At 37.6% G+C, this 15759-nt stretch overlaps 1 protein-coding gene and 3 non-coding genes across 4 annotated transcripts; all 4 read left to right on the forward strand.

Moving 5' to 3' along the window:
* The first annotated feature begins 912 nt into the window (after positions 1–912).
* LOC139737613 (eIF5-mimic protein 2-A-like) lies at positions 913–15266 on the forward strand. The gene is made up of 15 exons (XM_071648292.1): positions 913–944; positions 1860–1929; positions 2419–2595; positions 3269–3378; positions 4455–4520; positions 5228–5363; positions 5967–6076; positions 7215–7301; positions 8908–8991; positions 9571–9636; positions 10769–10849; positions 11563–11634; positions 12173–12239; positions 12963–13085; positions 13946–15266. Exons 2-15 carry the CDS (start codon positions 1869–1871, stop codon positions 13978–13980), a joined length of 1275 nt encoding a protein of 424 aa, XP_071504393.1. The 5' UTR covers positions 913–944; positions 1860–1868; the 3' UTR covers positions 13981–15266.
* On the forward strand, positions 2648–2719 carry LOC139737619 (small nucleolar RNA SNORD57). The gene has a single exon (XR_011711387.1). It is a non-coding gene; the product is annotated as a small nucleolar RNA SNORD57 (small nucleolar RNA).
* Positions 4996–5066, forward strand: LOC139737618 (small nucleolar RNA SNORD57). Its single transcript, XR_011711386.1, has one exon. It is a non-coding gene; the product is annotated as a small nucleolar RNA SNORD57 (small nucleolar RNA).
* On the forward strand, positions 6917–6995 carry LOC139737620 (small nucleolar RNA SNORD57). Its single transcript, XR_011711388.1, has one exon. It is a non-coding gene; the product is annotated as a small nucleolar RNA SNORD57 (small nucleolar RNA).
* Positions 15267–15759: the final 493 nt, after the last annotated feature.

Here is a 15759-nt window from a genome sequence, read left to right on the forward strand (position 1 = left end):
TTTATCATTGTAGAATATTCCTATTGCTATCGTCACCGAAAATATGGAATATGTAGTACTAATATTTTATGATAAAATGGTGACATTAACATTTCCGATTTGCCTGTTTTGTTATATCTACTTTGTCTAATGAATCGGCTCTCGCAGCTGAAAGAGCGAGCTAATGGTGGTATATCCGCATTATTATTTTTTCTTCTGATTATCGCTGAAAGGGAACTTCCTGATTATCTTACATCGAGTTGTAGCCTTTGGCTGTTCTTTTCTTATTTCTCTTTCTTCCTTTTGCTTTTCCATCTGTCCAGCACAGCGTGTGAGCGCGGAAAGCTGCTTTTCCAAGAACTTCCTGGTTTACTCACATGAGTAGGAGGACACGACACGGGATGTTACACCTGAAAGTTGCAATTCCGTCGAGTATGACGTTACGTACACTTCCGGTTAACAAAACAATACGCGAATGGGCCAGAAGTGTGTGAGCACATTTTGATTTACTAGCAAACAAGAAGTAGGTATTTTTTCTATATATAAAAAACAATTTTCCATAAAATCTGATGTTAAAAAATATTATTTAAATTTCACAAATTTTTTTATTTCCCAAACATTTGTTAATAAATTGAAATAAATATCTAATTTTTGGATGAGACACATGATACAGTCTTAAATACGGGGTCGTACTCTATGTTAAAAAGTGGTAGAAGCTCATTTCTTCATAATAAAGAATATGTTGACGAAAAAGTGAAAATTCTTAAAATGCTAGTAGTTCCATGCATAGAATTTATTTAATATTATGAATGAATCGAGTCATAATTGTGTATATTAAATCACACTAAGTTACAAACATCAATTTTTATCTATTTTGTGACATGCGTTGAATCGTAGGTCTTCTACCCCCGTTCGGGTAATGAACCTGTTGTGACCTGATATTTCTGCAAGTACAGAGTATTCGCGTAAGTTTGTCTTCAATATCTGTACATTTTACTGCACGCAGCTGTCAGAAGTAGAGACTTGTGTACGTAGACTGAAAGATTTTGATTAGTTTATTCGAAATATGTACGTATGTTTGTGTTTATCCTGAAGGAATTATTCGAAATAAGTGTTATATGGCACGAGTGAGGAAGGGTGGGTAGGCGATATGAACGTGATGGTGAGCTACACGTTGTACGTAGCCCTACATGAAGTATTGTCTACAACGGTGTGCTGCATGCCGTGGTCATGTCCCTGTCGTGCAGTGCGTGCGTGCAAATGCGTGTGGTGGGTTTCTACTACACTAGTAAATGTGTGGATATAGTCGAATGGCAATGCAAATGGCAATAGTCCACGGCGGCACGGCCCGGGTATTGAATGAAGTCGAGAGTGAATTGAGCGACTGAGACAAAGTGGATTGGCTGGCAGCTGCTGTGGGCCGTGCCGCTGTGATTTGGTTTGATAGAAAATATCCAAAATTTGACCGAAAGATCGGTCTGTATCTGTCCGTCGGGGAATGTTCCGCGGAGACTGCGTCTGGCTTCACGGATGCCCTCCGTATACAGACCGAAGACGAAGTCAATGATTCCGGCTCCTGTCTTTTATTTCCTTGCTGCCTCCTTGCTTTTAAGAGCAGCAACATTAGCAAACTTAAAATTCACGCCAAAGTTCTTCCGTACTCAATGTACATTGGATGTCGGTTTCAAGTCGCGAAAATTTCATGCTGCGAGAAAGGCCGTTGGCTCCAATCTGCAAAATTTTCATGCCGCGAATATATTGTGTTCCAGTACAGTACATTTTCCATCGTCTCAACTAGTTTTAGTACATTAGAAATCTGTCAAAGCAATGTTAGGTTTTTTAACCTTGACCTAATAAACTTGCATTGCATTCTCTTTCAGAAAAACTTTATGAGTCAAAAGGAGCAAAAGCCTACGCTCACGGGCCAGCGAACTCGGACCCGAAAGAGGGGTATGTACATTGTTTAGATCTGGATGAATATGCTGAAAAACTCTAAATAGAGTATCTCTTGTATTGTAATACCGGTATGTATTAATGAAGAATGTAATTTCAAGCTTAATTGATTATTTAACAGTATTGTTAATATTCAAGAGAATCTACAGTGTGCATTTGTGGACTTTTAATGTTATTTTTTTTTCCGTATGTACTTGAGACAATGCTGGAGAGAATATACACAGATGTATGAATTCCAATCGGAGATATTCTTGAAATTGTCAAACCTTCCAACTGAAGCTCATACCTGTACAATTAACATTGGCTATACATTTGTACATTGCAAGCATTGTTTCAAGTCATAGCTCTGGGATAGGAAAATAGGAAACTAAGTGTTTCTCTCCATTCTGCATGATTGCAAGTTGAGATGGATTTGTCTTGGTGACAACTTAAATTTCATATAAGATTGACTAACAGATGTTGTATCATGCGTTCTGTTTCTTGCAGATGAAAAAGAGAAATACGACCCAATCGGGTTCCGCGATAACATCCTGCAAGGTCTTAACGACGCAGGCACCGACTTGGAACAAGTTTCCAAATTCTTGGATGGCGCCGGTTCTAAGTTGAACTACCGGTCCTATGCTGAAACACTCTTTGACATTTTGTTTGCTGGTGGAATCCTGGGTAGGTGCATTTCTTTTTTATATCACATTCAGAATGTGAAGTGATACGGAAGCCCAGATGATGTTTCCCATTAAACCTGACTCATTGCAATGGAGGCTAAAAACTGATTTAATGAGACTGATGGGATGTAAAAAGAGAACTTCACTTTACAGTTCCAATAAGTGGTCTGTAATGTGTATGTGTGTGTGTGTGTGAATTCTATGTGCTTTATTTTGTGCTTTGTACTTGTACTTTTAAATTTTAAGCACTGTACTGTGTAAACTCTTTGAATAAGAAAAAAAAAGGGGGAATTTACATTTATTTATAATGATGAAAAATACTGCTTGGAAAGATGATCTTTTTGTTACGAATGTATGGCAATTCATGTTAAGTGCTGAATACTTATGTTTTCAAGTTCATGTTTTCTTTTACCAGAATACACTGTTTTCTTGTAAGGCTCTTCTCTTTGTAATCATGATATCCAAGACTGTAAGCTTGTTCTTACAGAAAATAAATACAGGCTTAATGAAGTTTTACAAACATTGACATCTCCGGACATTTTAGAATCTACTTCATTAAGAAACACACATGAAATTGTTGTTTCTTCAGGTAAATGTCACATTCCTTCATGCAATCTTAAACCAACAAATGTTCATATTGATTTTACCCACCATCACCTGTGCAACCGTGACAGCCCCTGGAGGATCAGTAGTTGAAGACTCTGATAAGACCAAGGTCTGCCGCAGCGAGGTCTGCGTGTTCACCACCGAAGACAATGCCCAGGCTATGCAAAACTTTGGTGAGGTAAGCTGTCACTTTGAGTCATGGGGGCATGGTAAAATTTTGCATGTCTAAACAGTATTTGCTTCAGAAAATTAAAGGTAAGTTAATGCTGACCTCCATTATTCACCATGTTAATTATTTTACATGTGTTGCTGAAATGAACAAAAAAATTACACTCAAATGCACTAGCGTTTATCAAACAATCTTTCTTGGGATATGGCTGGTAGTGTGCAGTAAATGTAATGTGTGAAGCAGTCCCCACAAGTGATTGTATACAAATGATGCACAGGATAGAGTGCGTTAGTGGAGGCGTAGCGCACTCGAGGGTATTTACAATTGTGAAACATGCACGAGGCGAAGCCGAGTGCATGTTGCGCTACATTGTAAATACCCAAGAGTGAGCTGCATCTCCACTAACGCCACGAAATAATCCTGTGCATCATTTGTTTTATAAAATGGGTCGAAAACTAACAGCATTTTTCACGTACCTTTGTGGGTCAATACCAGTCAGCTACATGTAGCACTAGCTGAAGTCAAAAAGTCAAGATGTCCGAAGATGTTCGTCCCAAACATATTACGCACGTCGCACTCGGAAATCCCACACATATAAGTACTGTGAGATGTGTCGTATAAGAGTATACGTACGCCACATGTATGCACAAGAAAGGCCGGCTGGCAGCAGCCCGAACTAGAAGTTGTTTACAGGATCGACAGCTTGTATAGATGCGCGCGACGCATTTGTAACAACTGATTGAGTGCGCACTGCTAGTGTAAACATTGTGACGTCAGGCCGTGCATGTTAGTGAGAAATTCATGCACGCACACGTGACTCATTTCAGCGCTTCCAATTGGCTACATTCTTGAACCCATTTTATAATATTTGATATTGAATGCTGTATTTAGATTTCAAGGACTGTATGAGGGAAGCTCATGCTTGCATCATAATGTCTAATTTTCACATGTTGTATCTAGAAAGCGATATGTATCGTGAAGGCCCATCAGAGACAGATTGAAAGCTCCCAGCATTTTGCTACAGATATCAGTTGTTGTACAAATTGTCACTTCTCCTTTTTTCTTTTTCTCTTTTTGCATATTAGGTGTTCAGCAAGCTGACTAGACGATACAAGTACCTTGAGAAGAAACTGCAAGATGAACTCCAGAAGGTGAGAATCGGGTTTTGATTACAGATTACAGAGCCTACGATGACATTAAGCTGCAAAATCCTGTCTCATTTAATGACCAACATGGAACAACAGAATACAAAAAACAACAACAACAACAAAAACCACCATTAAAAAGAAAAAAAAAAATCTGCTTTCTTACCAGCTTTGCATATCTTGAATCTGCAGCAGTTGTCATTTACCTGTGGTGTATTATCTGTTCACCTCACCAACCTTGAACCTCGCCATTCAACCAATATGTCAGGTATTCTGAATCATCTTCTGTCAAAATGTTAGCATTTCTGATCTTTGTTAAAATCATGATTTGCTCCTTCAATCATGATTGCCATTAACACAGCTTTGCTAGTGAGACAGTACAAATTTTCAATTGACAAAACTTTTAAAGATGTAGATTTTTATGAGGGATATTATTCTGGTTTCTTATCAACTTCCAGTTAATTTGTGTATTCATGTGCATCCCATGTGATGTTTCTCTTTAGCCTGACATGTATCAATGGAGGTTAAAATCTGATTTAATGAGACTGATGGGATAAATGCCTTACCATGGAGAGAAGTAGCAGACTCAAAATACAGAGATGCAAACAAGCATTCTTTGATTTAGAATACTGTGTAAAGAGAGTTGATCGAGACATAAAGTTCTACAATATTTGTACTGAACACTGTGTTTCTCCACTTCTCTTTATGTGCAGATCCTCTTGTTCCTCAAAGGGTTCTCAGAGATTGAGCGTAAGAAGGTAGCCATGATTACTGGCGTCCTCCAGGCCAGAAACTTGGTGGATGCCAAATGCCTTACCAGCCTCTTCAATGACCATCTTGTTAAAGATGGTGAGTTTCTGCATGTGGCTTCCCATTCATGATTATATTTTGCAACTTGAAATTTTGTCATCAGGGGGAATGTGCGATGAGGACTTACCTACCACAAAGAACATCAAAAGTAGAGATTGAGCACCATGTTGTGAGAGGAAAAACAAATCCAAGGTGTGACAAACCAAATGCAATGGGATGGGTTGGTCACATGTTTTTCATTTCATGTCTTTGATTATGAGAGGGTTGTGCAATAATTTCTGTCATTATATCTTAAAAAAAACCATTTTATATTGAAATCTTGCCTGTACTATAAAGTGAAAGAAAGTTACTGAGAAAACTTATTGATATTTTATATTGTGTTCATGTTTATCTTAGCATTAGTAATGGAAATATTAAGCTCTATTATTTCTTTGCCCAGAGATGACGGTGTGTCAACAGATTATTTACCATAGCTAAATAGTAGTATTAAAATACATTATCTTATTCCTAATTAGCCTGTGGACTATCAGTCTGTTTGTTGTTCTGGACAGTGATGAATTATTCAGGTAGGATCACATACATTTGTAGTATCTATATCCTAATCTATCTCACCCTGCATGTTCCTATCTCCGTGCTTGACAGGCATTGCCTTACAGTTTGCTGTGGACATGTTCACTGTGTGGCTGGAGATGCGAGACATGAACAGCGTCATCGCAACACTCACCAAGGCGCAACTTGACAACAGACTGCTGGTATGCATTCACATCTGTCAGGCATGCGGCCACTGACAGTACAGATAGTAGGAGCCATAGCTTTCCTGTCTGCTCAGGGACCTTATTTTCCTGACACTCCTATATCCGCTGTTATGATGATTACCCAACTTTGGATTATGTACTCGTCAACAGAACAGGATAGTGCTCTGGCCTTCCTGTAGCATGGCAGCGCGACTTTTTTGTCTTCTTTTTTTATTTTAGGCTTGGCAGCTTTGTATGTCGCACCAACCTGTAATTTAATGTTTCAGATTTTAAGTCTGTGCACGTTCCTAGAATGTTCTAATTGTTTGAGTGTTGAACGCGCAGATGTGAACCACAGAATGAAGCAGTGTAGATTCAGTTTCTTTACATAGTAGTTGTAATACTACCAGTATTTGTAAGCAAAGGGTCTGCTATTTTCTCAGCATCTCATGAAGGTTAGCGTTAAGCATTTTTTTACTCAGTTCAAGTGAACAGAGCTAGAGAAATCTCCCACCATGATTGGTTATGAAAATTGACGAGCAAGAACTCAATCTTGACAAATATGCACAATAGACTTTCAAATATACACATGGCATATTTTTATTCATCGTTTTATTTTTAGGGGAAATGTGGAATTACTAACAGTTATACATGAGAAATCTGTCTTGTGACAACATTTTAGATCACATGGAGTTGCAATAGAATAGCAAGCTCGCAATTACATGCAATATTTCTCATGGGGGGGGGGGAGGGGGAGTGGGGAGGAGAAGACTGCATGCTTCTTTGCTGCATCAGAAATTGAAGGTATTCGGCAGGACAGGCGTTATCGCAGGGCCAATGAATATGACTCTTGCTCATCCCAAATGATGTTCTCTTTTGACCTGACATCTGTGGATGAAGGTCAACATACGTAAAACTGATTTAATGAGGCTGATGGGATGCAAAGATTAGACAAAGTAAAGTATCAGGTTCAGTTTGCTGTGTTTCATGTGGAATCATGAAATTATGATTTTAAGGCGATATGTGAACAATATTGAAGGGCTGGAGTCAATATGCGTCAGATTACCAAGTTGCACGTTTTTGTATTCCACTGTCATCCAAATCTCAACTCATTTTGGGAGTGACATACCAGGCTATTTTCTCTCTTGACATCTAGGAACTCATGCCAGTTTCCAAGAGGAGTGAAGCCAACTTTGAGCACATCTTCAGTGAAGCTGGCCTGACGGAGATCGCAAACTACCAGGTAATAAATCTCTGCTGCATTCTCTCATTTTCACAACGTGTACACTGTAATGCCAGAAACATTCGCAGCTTGAAACTTGCGCAAATGGGAACCGACAGCCTTTGTCGCCACATGAAACTTTTGCGAATTGCTAACCATGAAAAAATTATGAGTATACTGCATGTGCTGGGTTGTGTAGGCAAAAACTTTTGCATGCATTTTACTCTCGTGAACCTAGGCTTGCAAAATTCACGAAAATTACTGGTTTTACAGTAGATTGGATATTTTTAGGAGACTTTAAAGGCTACTCGTAATATTCTGTGTGATGCTTGCATGTCAAATATAGTAACTTCTATCGTAAAGTTCCTGTGGGCTTAATATGTCATACTTTTTTTTTGCAGTACACTGGACTCCTGTTATACCAGAGTCTGGGGGACTGGCAGTTTTCTTTTGTTATATCAAATTTTTGTTATAACAGAACAAATAAGCAATAAATATTCATAGTGTGGATAATGTTGCGACCTGAATTTTGCTTTGTTATAACTGGAATTTCGTTACAACCGTGTTCGTTTTAACGGGAGTGCACTGTATAATCTTTATTATCTTGAATGAGTAGAGTTTTCTTTTCATGTACATATGTCTGAAATCTTTTTGTATGTGTTTTGCTTCTAACACCAGAAGAAGACATTTATTTGAAGGAAATTGCTGGTAGATAAGTGGGATATAACAGGGTTATTGTGCTGAAACACATGGGCCTGTAATGTAGAGTATCAAAAACATCGCCAGAAGTTATGTTGATCGCTTAGTTTTCGCACAAGTGGCTTTGAAAGGCTTAGAAATGGAACGTCATGTAAATACTACATGCAAGTTGTAATTGCCCCATGCATTTTGTTCTGGGTGTCCTATTTTCTCATGAAGAGGTTGTGTTCAAGTCTTAAGTGATGTATCTAGAGCCTTGACTTGTAATGTGGAAGTCACTTGTGACTGATTTAATCTGATAAGACTTGAATCATGCCATGAGAAGAACACCTGACCTGATAATTTCCTGTGTATGACCTCATGGCATAAGCTTGACTTATAAATTGATGTGTTCCTGGAATTTAAATAGTGTTATTCATTGTGTTGACTAATGTTCTGAAGTATAGTCAAAGCTGTCTAGAGTGACCACCCCAAGAGAGATAAAAAGTGGCCGTTGTAGACAGGTGGCTGCTGTAGACAGGGTGGTTATTATGGCTTTTTCTCTTGGGGGGAATTGGGTTTAATGGTCGCATACGACAGGTGGCCACTATAGACAGTGGTCGCTATAAACGGGTTCGACTGTAGTAGCTTTTTAGAAATACAGAAATACAACCTTATTATCCCTTCTGATACTTGCTTTATAATGAAGATTCACTTAATAGGAATATGCTTGTACTTTCTTAATATAGATAGGTATCCAATGTTTCCATTGCTAAAAGAATTGAAACAGCACATTATTTTTGCAGTTTCATGAAACGATAACATCTGTTTTATTATCCATATGAAGTTTAAGAACATTTTGCCAATTACCCTTTTATGGAGTCTAGAATCCAAAATAACCTTTATGTGGGATGTTTGGTTGTTTTCCTCTCTCATGATGTACCATTAGCGTGCAAGAGCTCATGCTGAAAGCAAGAAGGAGCTGTACCAAGAACTGTCTGAGATCATCCATGACACTGGAGACATCAAAGAGGTAATATAATCTTAAGAGAAAGGGTAATAGCTTCTCCTTCCTGAAGAAATATCAGCCAGGGATTACATTTTGCTTCTGGCTGCCTCAAGGTTTTCAAAAATAAAGTGATCATCATTCCCTGACCTTCAGTGACATTTCACCGTCCTTTGTCCTCCAGAAGAAAAAAAAGCAACAACAACAACAACAGAACAAAAAAAAAAAAATGTATGAATCATTTCAGTGACACATCGTTACCTTGAAAGTAAATCTTGCACTAAAACTTATTTGGCTGGCTTATGAGCCGACATCTCTAATTGTAGCTGAACTCGTATGATCTCTGTTTACTGAGCTTACTGAAAAGTAACCTATCTTAAGGGCTTTGTAATGTTGTTTCATACTGTGCTGTATGCTGTATGTAGTATGTAATTGTGAGGTGTCCCATGAAATAGTTCACATATATCTTGAAATTGCTTGTTATGAAATGGACTTGGTCTAATTCGTAGTAGTTAAGTCTGAAGATGGATTAATGGTCATCAGTACATGAGATTTCAAAGGATGGCTGGGTATTGACACTTCATGTAATAAATCTTTTTGTCACAGATGGAGAACACTATCGTGGACACGATGAAGAAGAACGGATTCACTGGCAAGGACATCATTGGTGTTGTGAGTATCTTTTTCCAGCTGTTTTATGGTAGTGTGCCCAAAGCAAGAATGCCATGTCTCAAATTTAACCCTCTGCTTGCCACATCATAATACCTGCTCATAGGTTTGTGTGCGATACTTCTAAACATTTGACTCATTTGCACAGAAAGGGTTAAAGGCACATAGTCCCTGTAGTGTAGAGGGCGCTGTTGATGATACTGCCGAACACCGTTAGCATTGATATGAAAATTGCCGAAGTTGAGCTGTCATCAAGAGTAAAGGTGTTGCTAAGTAACGTTGCCTTCGCTGTCTTGTCTGCGCATCACGCAATCTGTAGTAATGCCAGGGTGCGTGCATATGTGCTTCTTATTATGACATCACAAAAGAAGTTTGCTCAGGCTGTCATCCTCCTCAGCCGAATCATGAACCGAACTGTGATCGGACCACTGACTACAGTGGATCGGACTTCTTCGGACTCGGGAGAAATGGGTCACCGCGTAAGCGCTAAAGAGGAGTCGATAAAGCGTAGGTCTCTATAGGAAACTTTCGCCGTGCGCCTGCGTACGCATTTGACTAAACCACCGGGACCATGTGCCTTTAATTGCTGTTAGTTTGATCTTTGAACTTTGAATGAGGGGCTGTTACTTTGCAGAATATGTCCTGGACTATGAATCACAAGGTCCATGGTTCAAGTCCCCTGGCTTCAACTGGTGTGCCCTAGGCAAGGCACTTCATCATCATTGTGCAGTCCTGTAGAGGCGACTTGAAGCTGTTGGTCCTGTGGTTGCCTGCCCACAAGCATTCATTGTCTCTTTTAGCAGTCACATTAAAAAAATGAAACAATTCAAGCTCTTCTTGATTTCCCTCCTACGCATAGTTGTGCTTGTATGTGATTAGGGAATTGCCAAACATGTTCACTTTTGGTCATTAAAAAAAAAAAGATATGTATTGCAATTGTTAGATTTGTGTTTGGTCATATAAAGTTCAGTGGGTATCTGCCTGTGCTATTATTTAAGTCCTCAAAATGTTATTTGACTACTTGGAGAGATAGGTAGTTCAAGTGGCAGAGTGAAAAAAGCTCCTGATGCCAGTGTAGTGTTTGAGTGCATATGTGTCCATGGCAATTGACAAAGTATTTCTTGCTCTTTTCCAGGTATTCAAAGTGGTGATGAACTCCAATGAATGGCCCAAGAAGGAGGATCTGGTTCCTGAACAAGTGGGACGGTGTTTCAAGGTCTGTGTTTTTTGCTGAACTCTTTATGTGCCATGATGGAAACCCCCTGTGTGCCATATTATTCTGAGACACCAACGTTGTCATGCTTTGAGAAAACATTCTGCTTTCAAACCTACATTACTTCTATAGATTTCTGTAAAGCTAAAATGATAGTTAGTTATTAGTTATAGAGAAAATGCAAAGCTTTGTTTTTATGTAAATTGTTTGACAAATCTATGGTTGTTTTTCTTTTAATTGACTTGTAGCTAAATTACTGTAAAGGCATGACTTTTCCACGCATAACAGTGACAAAAACTAAGAATTTACATGCAAATCCAGTAGGTAACACTGCTTGTAAGTCAATCACAATACAGTTTGTATCCACCATCGAAAACCAAGCTGTGCGGCAGTGAAGTACAAGTATGCAGCAGCATCAAACTTATTAGTGATATGTAACTTCTTACATGGTAGAAATGGAATATTACCATTTTATTACTGCCAATTATGCAAGATTTAAATGTGTTTATATAACTCTTCCCTTTCTTTTTATGAAAGAGAGAAAAAAAAAAACTTCAAGCAAGAACTAGGTTTTCATGTTATATTTGCATTTTGAGTAATCAGAAGACTTGGCAGATGTAACTTTGGAAATTTGTATGAAAGGCAAGAAGGATAAAAAAATTCCCTATGAAACCGTAGTCATTGTGGTCTATTTTTGTGTTTGTTTGTGTTAACAGAAATACATACCTCTTCTCAAGACCTTGGTCACCCACAACCGCACAGAAGCTGAACTGCTGCTGAAGATGCAAGTAAGTTAAACAATCAAAATGCAGATATTAGAGGAATTTTCTCTTGGACTGAACCAAGTTCTTTGTAGCATAACGAGATTGCTCTCGTAGTAGATACAGGACATCTTGAGAAAGCAATATTGTAGCAGATTGAAAAGAAAAAAAAAATCAATTTGTCAAGTGAAATATAAGAATTCTCAAGGAGTTTTGTCGTTTTTAATTAGTAGATGTGGGGATACTTTGATGTGAAATGAGGTATTGGTCACTGCTTTCATAACAGAGCACTTACAGAACCTATCTTCAGAAGAAATTGTTAATGATCCATGCCCATTGATTTTGAGCTAGTCTCCAGCACTGGTGCTGATATTTGTATCGTTTGGTTTGTTATTTTCTTCCATTCGTACACAGAATCCAGTTGAATATGATGCACTATAACTTCTTGAAGGTTTCACAGAAATGTATCGTGTCTTTGTAGTAAGGGGAGAATACATATACATTGTATTGTAGTTCGCAGGTTTTTGTAATCACTCAACCTTTGTCCTCTCTTCTTGTGTCTTAGGAGTACTGTCACACGAACATTGTCATGCGCAAGGTCTTCACAAAGATGGTCACTTGGCTTTACCAAGGTAATATTCTAAGTGATGTTAGATCTTGTCCTCATTACTGTTAAATGTTATAGGGTTAGTAAGGGCAAGGAAATGCACAATTTATATGATTATATGCAGTGGGATTTTCTACTTTATTCATTGTTATGCTATAGAAGGAATTGTCTTGATTGTGTGCAATGAAGGATAGTAAAGTTCTAATAACATTAAAATGCTTTTGCAGGAAAATGTTTATCTAATATGCCCCATGATTCATGAAGCTTTTCCATTTATAATTGAAATGAAATGAATATGTGTATCTTATATGACTCTTGATTCACAAAGCTTTTCCATTTTATATACAATAAATGAATAAATAAATGAAATAAAACAAAACAAAACAAAGCGAAATGAAACAAATAATAGTGATAAATGTAATATCGGCTCATGCCAGATCAATTTGAATAGTGTGTCCCTGATTGTATGTCATATTAGATGTGAAGTTCAGCTCAGTATATTAGGAATTTTCTGTTACTGTGATCACTTTGTATCATATAGCAATTACTCTGGATGAAGGCTTGTCTGTGTAAGTCTCATTGTTGTGTGACAAGGATTTATCTTTTGCCTTGTACATGTAAACTTTGATTACAGTGAAAGAAAAGGCAACACAAAGTCATAGAGGGTTCTACAGTGTCCAGTTTCAGGCCCTGAATTTCAGGGAATTTTTAGTATTTTAATCACCCTTCTGTCTTTCACTGCTTGCAGCCGACATTCTGTCAGAGGACGAGATTCTGAAGTGGTACAACAGCAATGATAACCCCAAAGGCAAGGCGCACTTCAAGGAACAGATGAAAAAGTTTGTCGAATGGCTCAATACTGCTGAAGAAGGTTTGTATGAGCTTCCTTCCAAATTCAAGCAACACTTTAAGCTTATGTGATATGTTGCAGTGTTCAGCATCTGTCTTGCATTGTGCATAATCCTTTTCACATTTCACCTCAATTTTAAACTGGTGACTGAATTTTGACTGAACATTAATTAATGGAGAGAGGAGATTATAGTTTGTACAAATGGTGGTGGTGCACCCTATTGACCCCAGGGGGCCCCAAGAGTGTATCCCCAAAATCCCAAATTGGAAGCATGTTGCCCAGCAGCCACACAGCAATCCCTGAATATGGAGTTTTATTCTTAAATTGTTTTAAGTTAATTGTTTGCCTCAGGTGGAATGCCATGAAGGTGAAGGGTGCTGCTCATATGAGTGCTAGACCCATGGGGTCTCTTGTTTGTTTATTTGTTTGTTTGTTTTAATGAAGGACAATTATTTTCCAACTTGATCTAGGAGAAATGGCCGTCATGAAAAATTTGATGCTAACAATAGGAGGAAATGAAGGAATATTTGTACATTCATGCTGACAAGATGAAAGTTTGTTAATATCAGCATGCTTCTGTCCCACATTTGCTGTGGAGCTTCCACTTGCTTTGCTCATATCATTAGTCTGTCAGACTGTGTGTATTTAGATGTTGATTTAAGAGGTCAAAGGCCAAGATTTTACAATAACAGCAGTAATTATGGAAAGAAATAAAATATTCCACTTTGAATGTGTAATGATTTGTGTAATAGTTTGCAGATCGGTGTAAGATATTTTAGTGGTCATGGTATGTAGTGCTTTTTAGCTTTTAATGTTTTGTTATATTGTCGTTCATCTTTTGGAATAATCCTTTCTTCATTTCCAATTGTTTCCTCTTGCAGAGTCTGATGAAGAGGAAGAGGAAGAAGAGAAATAAGCTAGTGGAGATCACACATCTTCATGCCTTATTCCAGACTTCATTGTAGTGTTTTCTGTCTGATACAGTAGTAAATTTGGTCATGTCTGTATGTCTTTTGAAACTGTTGACAAGCAATCATTTTATCATCACTTCAGTTGTTACAAGTTCACATCATGCTTTTTTTTCCTATGATATTCCGTTAAATCTCAACTCTACATTGTATAGACAGTCACTTACAAACGGAAGAATATCGACCAGTCTATGATCATTTATTAGTTTATCGAAACAATATGCATACAACACTGAACCTCACCTGCAATTGTCTTAGTGCTATATATATATGTAATCACATTTTCTGTTATAAATTGCTTTTTTAGGGGGTGGGGGTCAGGTTGGATGTGTTGTGTGATTTCCAGGCAAAAAGTTTGATTGCAAGTTAAGAACTGATGTTCATGTTCACATGTATTATTACAGATGACTCAAGAGCAACTTACTTTTTATCTACGGTTGTGTTGACTGTCCAATAACTGATATTAAAGCAACTGTTGATTGGCCAGTGAAGAAATCCACTTATAACTGATGTGTAGTTGGAATGGATGTTTGAATTCCTGGAATGCAAATGATTTATGTTGTTAGATAAGAGCATACCTTCGAAACATCTAAAGAAATCTTGCAGCCAGACAGCTGTGGAAGTAGGAATAGATTTAATTTTGTATACCATGAATGCATGTTGCTATGATTTCACCGACTGTGAATGTAACAATTGATTTTGATAAGACATATTGATGGTTTAACATACTTTTCTAGCAAGACTAACATCACATCTGTATGAAAGTGTATCTAGTTTTTTTTTTCCTTTGTCCGTAGTAAAATGTAGTTTGGTATAATGTGCTGCGATTGTAGCCACGTAGTGCAACTATTCGACTTTGCAATGGCAACCTGCAGAAATGTAATAGATGGTACTTTTCTTGTATCATAGCTGAATATGTGTGTGAGAAGAGCTCTCAAGCCATTGCCCAAGCTATCACTCCAATACTTATGTTTTGGCTTCACTTCTCTTGTTGTTATTATTTTTTATTGGTTTGTTTATTACTGAGTAAGGATTATAAGTTATGTTTATTATTAAAGATGCCAATTATGTCTGATAATGAGGGTTTGGGTGGGGGGAAACAATGATGAAGATTAAATTTATTGGAGGGAAAATTATTTTGATGTCAACACACAGACTACTTTGAAATTATTTGGAGTAATATTGTCTTGTGTGGTGTTTGTTTCAATCTGTTGAAATGCTCTTCAGTCCTTGGCCCTGTTACATAAACTAAAAAAAAATGATGCAGATCTAACACATGTTTTATATAGCCTTTTCAGCCAGGCAAAACTGATCTTTTTTTTTTTTACTGGATGTTGTTGCTGTCAATTAATATTACAACATCTTATTTCAAACATACTTGTTTGATAATATGGAACAGGGCTGATCAGGCACTGAGATAGTGGGCCATTGAGATAGAATGTGCTGGCTTACTGTAAAACAAGAAATTTTTTCTTGTGCATTTTTAATTTTGCAAATTTAGGGAGAGCCAAGATTTGCAAAATTACATGCCACAAAAAATTTCTTTCTTTGCAGTGTAAATGTGAATGAATGTATTTGTGCTTGTACCACCAAATAGGGTATGCAATGTCCATGAATGTTTTGGTGTTTGTGTGTGTATAAGGGCTTTCACATCTTGAATGAGTTGCATGAATGAGATATGTTATTTTCATATTTAAGAAATTTTCCATGCATGTACTTACACATGC

This window comes from Diadema antillarum, unplaced genomic scaffold (assembly GCF_040938485.1).
Source record: "Diadema antillarum isolate AM-2024a unplaced genomic scaffold, OU_Dant_1.0 seq00000696_RagTag, whole genome shotgun sequence".
Taxonomy (NCBI): Eukaryota; Metazoa; Echinodermata; class Echinoidea; order Diadematoida; family Diadematidae; genus Diadema; species Diadema antillarum.

Bases quoted from the DNA above. Each gene is read 5' to 3' on its own strand.
- LOC139737613 (XM_071648292.1), top strand. From the start codon at position 1,869: ATGAGTCAAAAGGAGCAAAAGCCTACGCTCACGGGCCAGCGAACTCGG. The intron at 11,635-12,172 runs GTAAGTTAAACA...CTTGTGTCTTAG, and splicing joins AACTGCTGCTGAAGATGCAA to GAGTACTGTCACACGAACAT. The intron at 12,240-12,962 runs GTAATATTCTAA...CACTGCTTGCAG, and splicing joins GGTCACTTGGCTTTACCAAG to CCGACATTCTGTCAGAGGAC.